Source organism: Haliotis rubra, unplaced genomic scaffold, assembly GCF_003918875.1.
Source record: "Haliotis rubra isolate DU_JTF1 unplaced genomic scaffold, ASM391887v1 Scf713, whole genome shotgun sequence".
In the NCBI taxonomy this organism is placed as follows: Eukaryota; Metazoa; Mollusca; class Gastropoda; order Lepetellida; family Haliotidae; genus Haliotis; species Haliotis rubra.
The window spans coordinates 351,518-367,541 of NW_025767428.1; the positions used below are offsets into that span (position 1 = coordinate 351,518).

Here is a 16,024-nt window from a genome sequence, read left to right on the forward strand (position 1 = left end):
TGTCAAGTGTACTATAGCAACATTTTAGAAGCAGCGTGGAAACTACATTGCTATTGACTGTACTATATTGACATTGCTATCAGCTGTACTATATTGACATTGTTATCAGCTGTACTATATTGACATTGTTATCAGCTGTACTATAGTGACATTGTTATCAGCTGCACTATATTGACATTATTATCAGTTGTACTATATTGACATTGTTAACAGTTGTACTATATTGACATTGTTATCAGTTGCACTATATTGACATTGTTATCAGCTGTACTATATTGACATTGTTATCAGATGCACTATATTGACATTATTATCAGTTGTACTATATTGACATTGTTAACAGTTGTACTATATTGACATTGTTATCAGTTGTACTATATTGACATTGTTATCAGCTGTACTATATTGACATGGTTATCAGCTGTACTATATTGACATTGTTATCAGCTGTACCATATTGACATTGTTATCAGCTGTACTATATTGACATTGTTATCAGCTGTACTATATTGACATTGTTATCAGCTGTACTATATTGACATTATTATCAGTTGTACTATATTGACATTGTTAACAGTTGTACTATATTGACATTGTTAACAGTTGTACTATATTGACATTGCTATCAGCTGTACTATATTAACATTGTTGTCAGCTGTACTATATTGACATTGTTATCAGCTGTACTATATTAACATTGTTGTCAGCTACATACTAGTTACTCTGTTGTGAGGATTACAATGACATCACTGTTGTTAGCGATGTGGTAGCTACATTGTAGCTACAGTATTTACTAGTACGACAGCCACACAGTTAGCAGCATTATAGCTACATTGTTGCAGCTGCAGCATATCAATGCCACTGTTGTCTGTCGGAGTCAACCAGCACCCACGTCACAAATCATCACTGATGTTTCGAAAGAATTCCGCACCCCGTCACAACACGATTTGAAAGTATTTGCGACCTCACAGGATTTGAAAGTTCGGGTGTCCCAAAAATTCGCATAGTATAATTTTTAAGATAAATTTTCTACCTTTTTACCCATTCTGTCAGATGATGTAGTTTCCTTTCGAAAATGGATAGAATTCAGCACTGCTAGTAATCACATTAATGATGTTCCTCAACGTTTAGTTGCCACTCACAGCATCGCAATAATATGATTCATCGAAACCATCACCAGGTTATTGTTTATAAAGAATTTTATTGAAAATAAATCATTCTCCTTTGACGTGATATTAATCAGGTCCTCATTGCATTCTCGTTACAATGTAAAACCTTATTGATTGTTACAAGTGGCCGGTGAGTCCCTCCACCTCGTGTTGGCATTACACATCGATCCTATCACTGATTCTGTTATTCCCTTCGACAAAGTGCTACAAGCCGATTGTTATTCCAGGGAGATCCACTGTCAGGGATTATTGTTTTCTTTCATTGGGTAATTAGGTAGCATAAGCTCTGTTTATGTTAAAGGTGATGCATGCCCGGTTGGGGAAGCTGTGGCTGTAAGATCATTGAGCACACAGGTGGTCTCAGAAAACCCTAAACATTCTCCTTGTGAAAAACGTAGAATAATCACGTCATCCCAACGTGAAATTGTATGATTTTTTAATGTGCCTTCAATGTTATGGTGCACCATTACCGAAGCACCTTTCTGCAATATATCTTCATCATTGCATTATAACACTTTAATTTATAGTTGGCATGTCTGTGGTATAATCTCATCACTTCTCGTGCTTCTATTGTGTTCGTGCTGATATAATTAACTACTGTTAATTCAGCGACGTGAAACTCTAATACTTGAGCATGCACTAGTGCGTGGATATGTGCGCTTTATAAATATCCAATAATAATAATACTGTCGTTTGCAAAGGCGGACATTCTTTCTGGCGTATGGCACGTGTGATTTTAGATAGTGCGTGTGTGTTGTGCGCGCGTGCGTGTGCGGGGGTGGAGAGGGAGAGGGGGTGTGTGAGAGTGTGTGTTGGTTGCGTGCGTGCGTGCGTGCGTGTACTAAGTACAAGTCCCAAACCAATGCTGTTTCGATACCAGATATCAGGTATCGTTTTGATGTGAATGTTCCTCTCAGACAGAGTATACTGACTCATAACCAGCCTGTACTTGAGTGTATTCTGTGAGTGCCCAACGGTACCTGTAGGTACCAACTCTCAACGTGTTTGGGTATGACGCAGTCGGGAATCATGGTCACCGTCGTCATCATCATCATCGCCGCCATACATTGCCACATCATCTTGATCATCAATACTATTGTGCTTAATATTTTGTATGGGCAGTTTTGTCGTAGTTTTTACGCATATTCGTCCCAACATCTTCTTTTTATCATTTTGTTCGCCTATCTGTACCAAACCCCTCAGTCAATAGATAATACCAGCATTACAGCAATTCCACATAACATAAACCCCAATACCATAATCATGTTCTAGACATTTGACAGTCTGGACCAACGCCGTCACAAAAAAATATATGATTAATCCATCATCCCAAATAGTACTGCCAAATATATCATCGTTTATATCATAACTGTCCCCTGAAATATTGTGGTCATTATTCACTTGACTCCATAAGATGCCATTACAATCATTTATAGTAGACACAGATTTGAAGACTTCCATCTACTACCAACTCTAATAAGCCACCATCAAGTCTTACATACAACCGCATCCATCATCTCGTATCCTGCGCCCTACTCGCGGATTACCACATCAAAAGAATTGATTACACAATAACGCACCGTGGCCTTTGAACGCCGACATTGATTTAGATGTGTTCAAAGTTACAATAATATTTTGCTACGTTAGACAATTTAGCTTAGAATCTTTGAAAACGATTCCGTGCATTTTATATGGTGGTAATCCTAATACACGATCGGACATGGCCGATAGCGACCTGAATGGGATTTATGCAGTGTTATTGTAAATGCTATTTCTATCAGCTGATGAATGTTCTGTCGACGTAAGAAATATTTATCCGAAAAGAACTCACATAAATCGATCAGGTATTACAATACAGTAGAAAGGTATTGATACAACAGAGACCGGATCATGATAAAAAAAACCTTCAGCATTAAGTAGTTTCGTTCGATAATACAGTGTCGGACAAATATAGTGACGGACCCTTTTCATTACATTCTTAAACAAATGGAGCATTTTCTTTAACTCTCATATTTCTTGCAAAGGTGCATTCACTGGAAATACGAAGACCATATTTCCAAACTGTTGTTGATTTACCATGTCACGAAATAATCTATACAATGATTTATTACAGTGGTGTACAGGGAGGAAAGATCTGACTGGGCAACCACCGTCGCCTACAGCACACACAGTAATCACTGTTCTGCACCTGCTCGACTGACGACCGATGCGAGTATTTCAGAGACTCTTCTATTCACACGTTAACACTATCTCTAGAAGCGCACATAGCATGGATACATATCATTGTCATATATCATTGATGTATTTCATTGATGCTACATTATCCCGAATATAGTCTTTCGTGGATAAAAGGTACCCATCGAGCACACATCCCAAATATACTCTTAAAAAAAGTAAGGGAACTTCATTTTTAATTTACTATTGAAAAAAATTGGGAGATATATCGGAGTCAGTCAATGTTGAAATGATAATAATGAATGTTTTGAGAGTGCATCACTACTTGCACTTCCTTATGACCATAATTGTTTGTACAGTAATCGCTCTCGAAAGATGATAGGTGTATGACGTGAAAATTGCATGTGTACGATTTTCATTTCCAAACAAACAAAACAAAAATGCTAGAAACAAACACTAATAACTGTGTGAAGCACGATGATTGTCAAAATTAAAGATCTACAGTTACATTTCGACCTTCTTGAAAACAGTCAAAATCAAGAATGACACCCCATGCACGTGTATGTGTGCTGTGTTGTTGTATTTAGGGGCGGTGATAAAGAGAACCGGTGGTGCGTTCATAAGATGACTGTCTTTGAAAAGTTTGTTAACGCTTATACTTCCTATCCAAACTGAAAGTTCAGGTTCCCCTACTTTTTTTAAAGAGTATATTATTTGCGAACGCCTGCTACCATTACTCATCCCCATTATCGATTTAGACACTTTTCACCCACTTTATATAATTTTAAATTTTTTTACTCCCGTGGAATCCGTTTGGGCAGATAACCGAGTTTGGCTATTCTCTTGCTTTGGCGTTACATATTTTCATGAATATGTTTAAGGTGAGGAGAAATTGGGTTTAAAGTCGTGCTTGAGAATATTTCGCTCATATGACGACGTGCATGCGTGTGTATGTGTATGTTCGGCTGCTTGTACTAGCCCAGACTTAAGCTGGTTTTATAGTGCTAGCCAACTGAGATACCATGCTGCAGTGAAGCATGAATACCCCACTCAGGCACATTATACTGACTCCGAGCCGACCAGTCCTTGTTGTACCCATTAATGCCGAGCGCCAGGCAGGGACCAACAAGTACCATATTTTAACGTCTTTTTGTATGACGCAGTCGGGGATCGAACCCGCGACCTTCCGCTCTCCGGACGGACGCTCTAACCACTACACCACGGAGGCGGTCCGAATATTTTGAAGAGTCACAGAATTGTTTCTCACCGTTGTCCTAACTGGTAAGACAGTGCATTTGAGTAGAAATTAACATTCGTCTTCTGCAATGATTTCTATACTTTGACTTTTAGTTTAATTTAGTGGATCTCTAGTATACGCATTGGATTCACGTTGACAGGCTGGCTACGCCCTTTCGTTACGTATTTCTCCCTATAAATCACTTTGACGTAACGTGAATAATACATATTTCCATCCTCGCAAAAATTTCCTTTAACGCCATAGCATAAAATACAGATTTGCCTTAACTGCCCGCGTTGTAGTCAATGATAAATACCACGAGTGTACCAGAGCGTATTCAATGGAGTTCAGTAATCAGCTATGATTTACGACAACTGTCAAGAATAACGAGTCCGTGTATATTTCAAATAATGTCCATCCTGTTCTATCACCATTTCTGATAATGGATTGAATTATTTAAATTTATCATTATCCTTGGTACAACATGATCTCTACCCTTGTCAAACGATGTTAAAACTTGTAGACATAATGCATATGTTGTGTCACCAACGCATGGCATTGATGTTGACTACTCATGGTTGTGTGTCTAATTATTATTGCTCGAGCAGCACGTATCAATAGTCGAAAAACAAACAAACGTTCCGCCAAACATTTGCACGCTATATTATGCATATATTGTACTTTGATTGACTATCGTTGTACCACTCAACGCCGGTGACGGTGACGTGACGCTGGCCATTGTTTCAGAGAATCGATGAGATTGCAGCAGTTCCCGGCTTCAAGTATCAGTTTAGTTGCTAGGTGTATCGCCGTCTCTTCAATTACCAGACCATGTGTGTTATTAAGGCGATCACTTACTCGCAACTTTTCCGCTCGCTAGAGTCAGACAGTGTGGTTAAGTTGGTCAAATCCCCAGTGTTCTAGAGTGTCATTTTCTTTACAAACGACAGGAACGCCCCGTGGTGTAATGGATAGAACGTCTACAAACAGAGGGGAAGGTCACTGGTTCGCTCACCTGCTGCGTCCCACACTCAAAACGTCAAAGACGGTACTTGTTATTTCCTTGTCTGAACGCGATGTCAATTTGCATTTCATCTTTCCCATAATTGAAAAACGTTATTTGACCGGTTGTGTACCTATAACTTGGAGAAGATGTATTATTACCTCCACGAATAGGGATGGGGTAGCCCAGTGGTTAAAGCGTTCGCTCGTCTCGCCGAATGTCCGGGTTCCATTCCCAACATAGGTGCAATGTGTGAGCCCATTTCTGGTGTCCCCCGCCGTGATATTGCTTGAATACTGCTAAAACGGCGTAAACCTAAACTCACTCACTCACTCACTCAAGGACCAGAGGGGAAAAGTACAATATTTTATGTCTCCATGATTTAGACTTTTGTTCGCTGTTTCATACAGTATAAGGCTCTACAAATGAGAGGCACGGCAAACCATTAACGTCATGCACAAGTGTACCAAAGAACAACGAGCACATCGGTGTTTTGACGAGGACAGAAACGAACCAAGTAACCCAGTCCTACCGTAACGAAATGATGTTAGAACACAAAATATTCGGTTGGCCGTATCAGTTTGATTTAATATGTTATGTCTACAGTTACAAAACTGTGAAAAAACAGAAGTTACTATTTTCGGACGTAAGTATGTCAACATATTACAGGTTATCGCAGACCTTGTAGACAGTGAACCAGGCATAGATCAGATGGGAAGTGTTGTACACACAAACAGACATGCCGCCTTATGCATGGCTTCAGCAGACATTGTTTTATGGATGTGGGAAGAGTTTTGTCGCTTCTAGTTATGAGAGACATTGAATCCATCAATCCGTTGATTCATTTTGAATATTTCATTGAGAAAATTACCGTCCAGAGTAACATAGTTTATTATATACTACCCGTCAAAAGTTTAGACTCACTTAAAGCACTCACTATATGTTATGTATATATATGTGGTTACATCGAAGATGAATTTCTCCACTAACTTTGGGGAACCAACTGCAAACTTTATGCAGATGAATTACACGAGGATCATGCATTAAATTGCTAAAAAGCATGTGCAAATATCGCGCATGTGAACAGCTGTGTTGAGGTGTAAAATTTAGTTAAAAATTCGCCAATTTTCACTCAGTTTCATCATTTTTGAACCCATGACAATAATCTTTTCAACGTTACGAACTTGTTTTACAATACATCAGTTCATGTGTAAACAGTACCTTTAAACAGTATGGACAAATTTTGAAAAATCTAGTTTAGAAGAGTTGACTTAAGTAAGTGGCTACATTTACACTAGTGAGTCTAAACTTTTGATGGGGAGTATATAGATGCATTTATTTGAAGATATCGACTTTACCCTTTACTTTACTAACGTACACATGTAACTGAGAATGACTAAACGTATTGTATTATCTTCTACACATGTAACACTTTCAGCTCAAGTAATGCAGTCATCCCCACCATGGAGGTAAAAAGGAAATGAATCAATGTATGCCCAGAAAGGTCCGAAATCCGTAGAGTGGCAATATTCATTATGTGTGCAGGGGGACCCTCGTCCACTAGCATGTTTCACTCGAGTCATATCATTTGTCAGCTCCATGAGGCTCATAAACTATGATGAGAGACATATATGATGACTGCTGCTAGAAATGGAATCATTGTGATGTTTTTCCACCAGCATTAATCACATTTAATCTTGTCTGGGACCGTTAGTGAGCTACGCGGAATACAGAACCTTTGTATCCAGATTTGCAACTCGATCCTCGTCAGGCATTTATGGTGACTCGTTTAGTGTTACATGCACTGGCTTCGGAACTGTGCCACCTCATCGTTTATAATGATTCATAAAGTGAAATTCAGAACAAGATGAATTAACTGATATGAATTGCATTATGGACTTTTTATGTTTCTATTTTGAATCATCTACTTCTAACACAATTGTGTGAAACAAATTTAACGCCATAACTATTAACGTCAAAATGACCGTGTTTCGGGAAAAGTGGAGTAGCGATAATTCTGCCAGTATCATAATGTTATATCATCGTAAACGATATATCCGGTTATTTGTATATCGATTTTGTATGGTTTCACTGTCAAATGAAGTGTTTGATTCAGAATACACTCGGGCTTTAGACTTGTATTGAACGTATGTATTGAGACTGAGAATATCCTTATGAACACGAAGTACCGGTTTAATCGAGACTCAAGTATTGATGATGACTGCAGAGTGCCGAATTAGATTGGTTGGTTGGTTGTTGTTTAACGCCGCACTCAGCAATATTCCAGCTATATGGCGGCGGTCTGTAAATAATCGAGTCTGGCCCAGACAATCCAGTGATTAACAGCATGAGCATCGATCTACACAATTGGGAACCGATGACATGTGTCAACCAAGTCAGCGAACCTAACCACCCGATCCCGTTAGTCAGTTTCACGACACGCATGGGTTGCTGACGTCCTGTACTAACCCGGGTTCGTCACGGGTGCGCAATTAGAACGGGTTGTGGTGATGGTTCTACCTTACAGCCCCTACCTCATATAATGGGTAAGTGAGTAAACTTTCACGCCACCTTTAGCAATACCTTCGCGATACTACGCAGAGGATACAATATTCTTAAAATTTTTACCCATGTTCGGAACAGAACCCGGTCTTCGGTGTGACGATCGAACGCATTTAGCATAAGGCTACCAACCCGTAAGCTATGTGGAGATGCTGTCTACATTAATGCGTGTCAAGTGGTGCCACGCTTTTCCGACCCCATCGTACATACACACACGCAACTAAAATTACACTGAAAAAGTACCCCTTCGAAATAACGCTATACGTTCATCCATCAAAGACAGGGTGTCAATGAGGTTAAAGATCGATGGCAAGTACAGACCAAATTACCAAGGTAAAGCATTGCCTCAGTGTGCCAATTACTTCCAGCTGTCTTGCAAATACAGGAATGTGGCCATTAGGCTTTATTAGACGGTGTCCTGAGCCCGGGCGTATTTATTTCTCCCGTGTGATTAACACCACACCACGTGACCTAAGTGTTATGTACGAATCTTCCGATGAAAGCAGATTCGCCACCTTTACTTTCTAGTAAAGCCTTTTTACACATGATATCTAGGGGAGGTGCTTACTACATTATTCAATGAACGCCTCGGGGGATTCGGTTAACTACTCATGAGGTTTAATCATTAGCAGATCGATATCTTTGATTTTAGCGTCAGGGAAAGGTCCTTGTGGGTTGACCTGACTGCAGATTTGCAGGAGAGCATGAAAGATCGTTTTTGTTTGAAAATGTGAAACAATGAAACCACTTACTAGTGAATGAATGTTGTTTACACCTGCTGCAATATGACACTTCTATTACGGTAGCATCTACATCATCAGTGCAGCACCCGTGAAGATCCGGGTTAGAATATTGATCTTCAGTAAGCCATGCTTGTCGTAAGAGGCGACTAACGGGATCGGGTGGTCAGGCTCGCTGACTTGGTTGACACACGTCATCGGTTCCCAATTGCGTACATCGATGCTCATGCTGTTGATCACTGGATTTTCTGATCCAGACTCGATTATTTACAGACCGTCGCCATAAAGCTGGAATATTGCTGAGTGTGGCGTAAACCTAAACTCACTCACTCACTTCACGGTAGGTATGAGACACATGAGACCTAATCTGGCAAACAATTGACACAGGGAGACGCCTAAAATTCTCACAAGAATAGAATATAAATGCTCCTACATTATAGGTACCAGGTACTGTGCTGACGGTGTTCTTTCGGCACAATTCGTTCTTGATATCAGAAAATTTTATAGAGAACGTGCAATACAAATCCGACACATGACCGTCATACAGCGAAGAGATTTCGCCACATATATGGGATATCGTAAAATAATGACATACTTACCACAAAGAGGGGACTTCTTCCAACATCACACGCAACCGTTATAACCGTCATACAGCGGGGATATTTCACCATACAGAAGCGATATGGTACAAGGCTGACACATGACCGTCATATATGGAGGATATTTCACCATACAGAAGCGATATGGTACAAGGATGACACATGACCGTCGACCGTCATATAGTGGGGATATTTCACCATACAGAAGCGATATGGTACAAGGATGACACATGAGCGTCATATAGCGGGGATATTTCACCATACAGAGGGGACAAGCTACAGGGATGACACATGACCGTCATATAGCGGGGATATTTCACCACCATACAGATGACATATGATCGTCATACATGGGATATTTCACCATACAGAAGGGATATGGTACAAAGATGACCCGTCATATAGTGGGGACATTTCACCATACACCACAAAGGATGACACATGAGCGTCATATAGCGGGATATTTCACCATACAGGGATACACATGACCGTCATATAGCGGGCATATTTCACATACAGAGGGATCGGTACAAGGATGACACGTGGAGGATATAGCGGGGACATTTCACCATACAGAAGGGATGACAGATATATAGGTACCAAGGATATGACAAGATGACCATGATCGTCATATATGGAGGATATTTCACCATACAGAAGGGATATGGTACAAAGATGACACATGACCGTCATATAGTGGGGACATTTCACCATACAGAAGCGATATGGTACTAGGATGTCATACCATACAGAGGGGACAAGATGACACATGACCGTCATATAGTGGGGATATTTCACCATACAGAAGCTACGATATGACACATACATATAGTGGATGACACATGAGCGTCATATAGCGGGGATATTTCACCATACAGAGGGGACAAGCTACAGGGATGACACATGACCGTCATATAGCGGGCATATTTCACCACACAGTAGGGATATGGTACAAGGATGACATATGATCGTCATAAATGGAGGATATTTCACCATACAGAAGGGATATGGTACAAAGATGACACATGACCGTCATATAGTGGGGACATTTCACCATACAGAAGCGATATTTCACCATACATTTCACCATACAGAAGGGATATGGTACAAGGATGACAAATGACAATGACCGTCATATGTGGAGGATATTTCACCATACAGAAGAGATATGATACAAGGATGACACATGACCCGTCATATAGCGGGGACATTTCACCATACAGAGGGGACAAGCTACAGGGATGACACATGACCGTCATATAGCGGGCATATTTCACCACACAGTAGGGATATGGTACAAGGATGACACATGATCGTCATATATGGAGGATATTTCACCATACAGAAGGGATATGGGATGACACATGATATATGAGACCGTCATATTTTTCACCATACAGACCGATGACATGACCGTCATATAGCGGGGACATTTCACCATACAGAAGGGATATGGTACAAGGATGACACATGACCGTCATATAGCGGGGATATTTCACCATACAGAAGGGATAAGCTACAGGGATGACACATGACCGTCATATAGCGGGCATATTTCACCACACAGAAGGGATATGGTACAAGGATGACATATGATCGTCATAAATGGAGGATATTTCACCATACAGAAGAGATATGGTACAAGGATGACACATGACCGTCATATAGCGGGGATATTTCACCATACAGAAGGGATATGGTACAAAGATGACACATGACCGTCATATATCGAGGATATTTCACCACACAGAAGGGATATGGTACAAGGATGACACATGACCGCCATATAGCGGGGACATTTCACCATACAGAGGGGACAAGCTACAGAGATGACACATGACCGTCATATAGCGGGGATATTTCACCACACAGAAGGGATATGGTAGAAGGATGACACATGATCGTCATATATGGAGGATATTTCACCATACAGAAGGGATATGATACAAGGATGACACATGACCGTCATATATGGAGGATATTTCACCACACAGAAGGGTTATGCTACAGGGATGACACATGGCCGTCATATATAGAGGATATTTCACCTCGCCGAAGGGATATGCTACAGGGATGACCGTCATATATGGAGGATATTTCACCATACAGAAGCGATATGGTACACGGATGCCACATGACCATCATATATGGAGGATATTTCACCACACAGAAGGGATATGGTACATGAATGACACATGACCGTCATATATGGAGGATATTTCACCACACAGAAGGGATATGGTACATGAATGACACATGACCGTCATATATTGGGGATATTTCACCACACAGAAGGGATGTGGTACAAGGATGACACACGACCGTCGTATATTGGGGATATTTCACCATACAGAAGGAGGATATAGAAGGTACAAAAGGATGCCACATGACCGTCATATATGGGGATATTTCACCACACAGAAGGGATGTGGTACAAGGATGACACATGACCGTCGTATATGGGGGATATTTCACCATACAGAAGGGATAGGGTACAAGGATGACACATGACCGTCATACATGGAGGATATTTCACCACACAGAAGGGATATGCTACAAGGATGCCACATGACCGTCATATATCGGGAGGATATTTCACCACACAGAAGGGATATGGTACAAGGATGACACATGACCGTCATATATGGAGGATATTTCACCACACAGAAGGGATATGGTACAAGGATGACACATGACCGTCATATATGGAGGATATTTCACCATACAGAAGGGATATGGTACAAGGATGACACATGACCGTCGTATAGCGGGGATATTTCACCACACAGAAGGGATATAGTACAAGGATGACACATGACCGTCATATATGGGGGATATTTCACCATACAGAAGGGATATGGTACAAGGATGACACATGACCGTCATATATGGAGAATATTTCACCATACAGAAGGATGACACATGACCGTCATATATGATATGATACGAGGATGACACATGACCGCCATATAGCGGGGAATTCTCACCATACAGAGGGGATATGTCATAATGAGGACACCTGTTCATCATGTAAGGGGGGGGGGGGGATTCTACCCAAATGACACTTTACCATCTTAAAGCAGGTGATATTACATGGATTACACATGGCTATTATATAGCCTTGATAAGCTACAAAGATGACAAATGGCTATCATATTGCGGGGATATGCTACTAAGATGACACATGACTATCGTATATAGGGGTATAAGGCTATCCTATTGAGGGGATATGCTACAAAGATGACACATGACTATCGTATATAGGGGATCTTGTACAAAGATGACACATGGCTATCATATGGAGGGGATATGCTACAGATATGACACATGACTATCGTATATAGGGGATATGCTACAAAGATGACCTATGGCTATCATATAGAGGGGATATGCTACAGATTTGACACATGACTATCGTATATAGATATGCTACAAAGATGACCATATTATCGTATATATGGTACAAAGATGATATGGCTATCAATAGAGATATGATCCAAAGATGACTATCATATATTGAGGGAATATGCTACAAAGATGATCATATGGCTATCATATTGAGGGGATATGCTACAAAGATGATCCATGGCTATCATATAGAGGGCATATGCTACAAAGATGATCCATGGCTTTCATATAGAGGGGATATGCTACAAAGATGATCCATGGCTATCATATAGAGGGGATATGCTACAAAGATGACCCATGGCTATCATATAGAGGGCATATGCTGCATATCCTACAGTGTTGAAAGATAACCATCACATATCGAGGATGTGTAACAAATGAGACATGGTACAAAGTTGATGAATGGTACATGGATTACAGATGACCAAAGAAGCGGGAATGTGCAATAAAGACGACGCTGTATGAAATGGCACATGAAAAATATAAAGCTAAGTAAAAGACACTTACTCTTTTTCTTCCTTCTCATCAACAAGCCCATGGTTGTTGATAAGTATATTTCCCTGTCTTCAGTGAATTGAGGTAGCTCTGTGAAGTCTAGATCTTCATATTCTTACACGGTCACACAACACATCCGTAAATCATGATTGTCATGCCTGATGGTTAACAAGCATTAGATAACACAGCGCCACGTACTCTGTCGACCGTTAACATACCACGCACTGATACAAATCCTTCGCATTTGCTACAACACGTTTGTTCTTTCACAGGAAGATATTCCACGGTGTTCTGCACAGGTCACAATCCGCTTGTCAATAATTGACACCAGATTGAAAATGGCGAATCCTTGTCTGTCAAGATGGCTGTCACAAAGCCAATACGAAACGTAAACACCATTGTAAAAGACTAAAACACATAAAAACCGTTACCAGATTCGTGTAGTAAACGGAACTCCGTGGCACCAACAACATACAGTACTCATAAAAGCATAGAGGGTAACCCGGTACCAACGAAGCTGACTTAATCCTGGTGTTGACGAGTACATTGTTAACACTACCATCCTCTTGGATGTTCGTATCTAGCGCAGCTGAACACGTTGTGTCATAGCGTAGGTGAAGGATGAACAGCTAAGTATTTAAAAATAACACTCTGTTTTCACACATGCTCACTGCTTACATGAATAGGCACATGTGCTTTCTCCGCTTCAGTGATACCGATAATTCACTTTCTGCTTCTGTCTCCGAATGCCACAGTAGTCGGTACTTCCGGTTGGTTTCTATATTCCTCAGCACATAAATTGGTCCATCCGCTGTGCTCCTCAATAAATCTTTGTTTGTTTTTAGGTGTACACCACGCTGAGTCTCGGCTTGTGAAGGAATAATTATGAAGCTGATTCAGCGGCAGGGGAGCGTCCGATCTGTGGAGAACTGTTACTAATTTCATTAAAATCTTTCACATACTCGCGCAAACAAACCAATATACACTGAGATCCATGTGTTAAATAATTGTTGATAAATATTTATGATATGAAAATACACAATTCACGCTCGTTTCACTGGCGCCTCTTGATTAATGTTAAGAAACAGCTGATCCTAGGAAATCACAAGCATCTTGCCACGGAATCAGGAATATTGTGAACCATATCCCTTCTGAAAATAGATATCGGTTGAGTAATTTGTTGAAGGAATCTGTTTGAAAAAACGTAAGATGGAATTGTAAAATATATTATATATAATTGCTAACACAATCAGCCAATTAATAATCTTTGATTGCAAAGCAAATATTGCCATACAAGCATCTTAACTCGAATACACATGTGGCTGGCGATAGTAATCTGATCGTTTTACTGATAGAGCTGATAAGACGCCGGTTCTGCTTAGGATAACACACGCATGGATTTTCGCACAATTTAGACACCAGTAGTAATAGGTCTTCAATCATAATTTTCATTCACTCATGACAGATGTTTAACATAGTACACACACGTCCATCAGAAATAAAAAAACGCTTATCCATGTCCTAGAATATGGATATTACTTTTCAAAAGGTGTCGAAACAACACAGGAGATTACAAAGACATTTTTCAATTTGAATTCAAAATTACAGCCTCAATTTTCAATGTCTGCGATTGTCGTTTACTGCCAGGAATCACATCTCAGTCATCAGCGCCAGGTCGATATCAACAAATTGCTTCCCTACTTACCAGGTGTGGTGCCAAACACAGTTCAGACAGAAGTGACCCCCAGTGTCGTTGACAGTGGTGATCGCCATTGTTTCCCGTCCTTGCCTTCATTCATTCTGGAAATCAATGTCGACCATGCTGTGAGCGACGTCGCGGCAGCCGTCCCAACCGTCTCCCGGGACACGTGTAGCGCCATGAATAATGCAGGCACTGTGGGTAAATACTGTGAGGAGGGATCCTCCTCATGACCACACGTTGCACACAGTGACCGCTGTGTATATGGTGTGTAAAGACGGCCGGGTTGTGATTGTCTCGGAACCTAAAAATGGGAAGCCAGTAGTCATGATCAGGCACCTGACAAAAAATCAATTTCTTTGTCCTTATTTTTTCAATGAGGTTTTTAAAGAGGATTTACAGATTTGGTATTTTTTTATTTATGTTTACAATAAACATGCACTATGTATTTTCTGTTATAATATTGTACATTCTGAACAGGATATATTCTACATATTTGATCCATGAATATCGATCAATCGTAATAAATCAACCTATGACGGTTCGTTGGCTTTAAAGGATGAAAGCGCCGGCTCGTCAATCGTAAGTTCCGGGTTTGATTCATCATACTGTAACAAAGTGTGTATCTCGTTGTTGTGCAACTGTGACACTGCTAATTATTTCAGAAGACGCCGTAAAACAACACTCACTCATCTTCCTCATTGTTAGATCGCACGAATAGGATAACCGAATAAATATATCTTTGTAGTATTGAGCTAAATTGATCTCTTCCTTACCTAATTACATGATACTATATTAACTGACACCTGCATTGCCATGTAAGATACGATTAATACAAATCAGTGTTCTAATTTTAACAATACTTTCTAAAGATTGTAACAGTTTGTGTCTTTGAGTAGTATACAATGGACATTCAAGGAAGTAATGAAAAGCGTTC

The 16,024-nt window shown here is 40.3% G+C and overlaps 1 protein-coding gene across 1 annotated transcript in view; it reads right to left on the bottom strand.

Annotated features, from left to right (window-relative positions):
• The window catches only part of LOC124259212 (inositol 1,4,5-trisphosphate receptor type 3-like), a 177,526-nt gene extending 163,512 nt beyond the window's left edge, over positions 1 to 14,014 (bottom strand). The window contains exon 1 of the mRNA XM_046693310.1: positions 13,401 to 14,014. Coding sequence (XP_046549266.1) covers positions 13,401 to 13,431 — 31 coding nt within the window. The 5' untranslated portion in view covers positions 13,432 to 14,014. The remainder of the gene's footprint in view (positions 1 to 13,400) is intronic.
• Between the last annotated feature and the right edge of the window lie 2,010 nt (positions 14,015 to 16,024).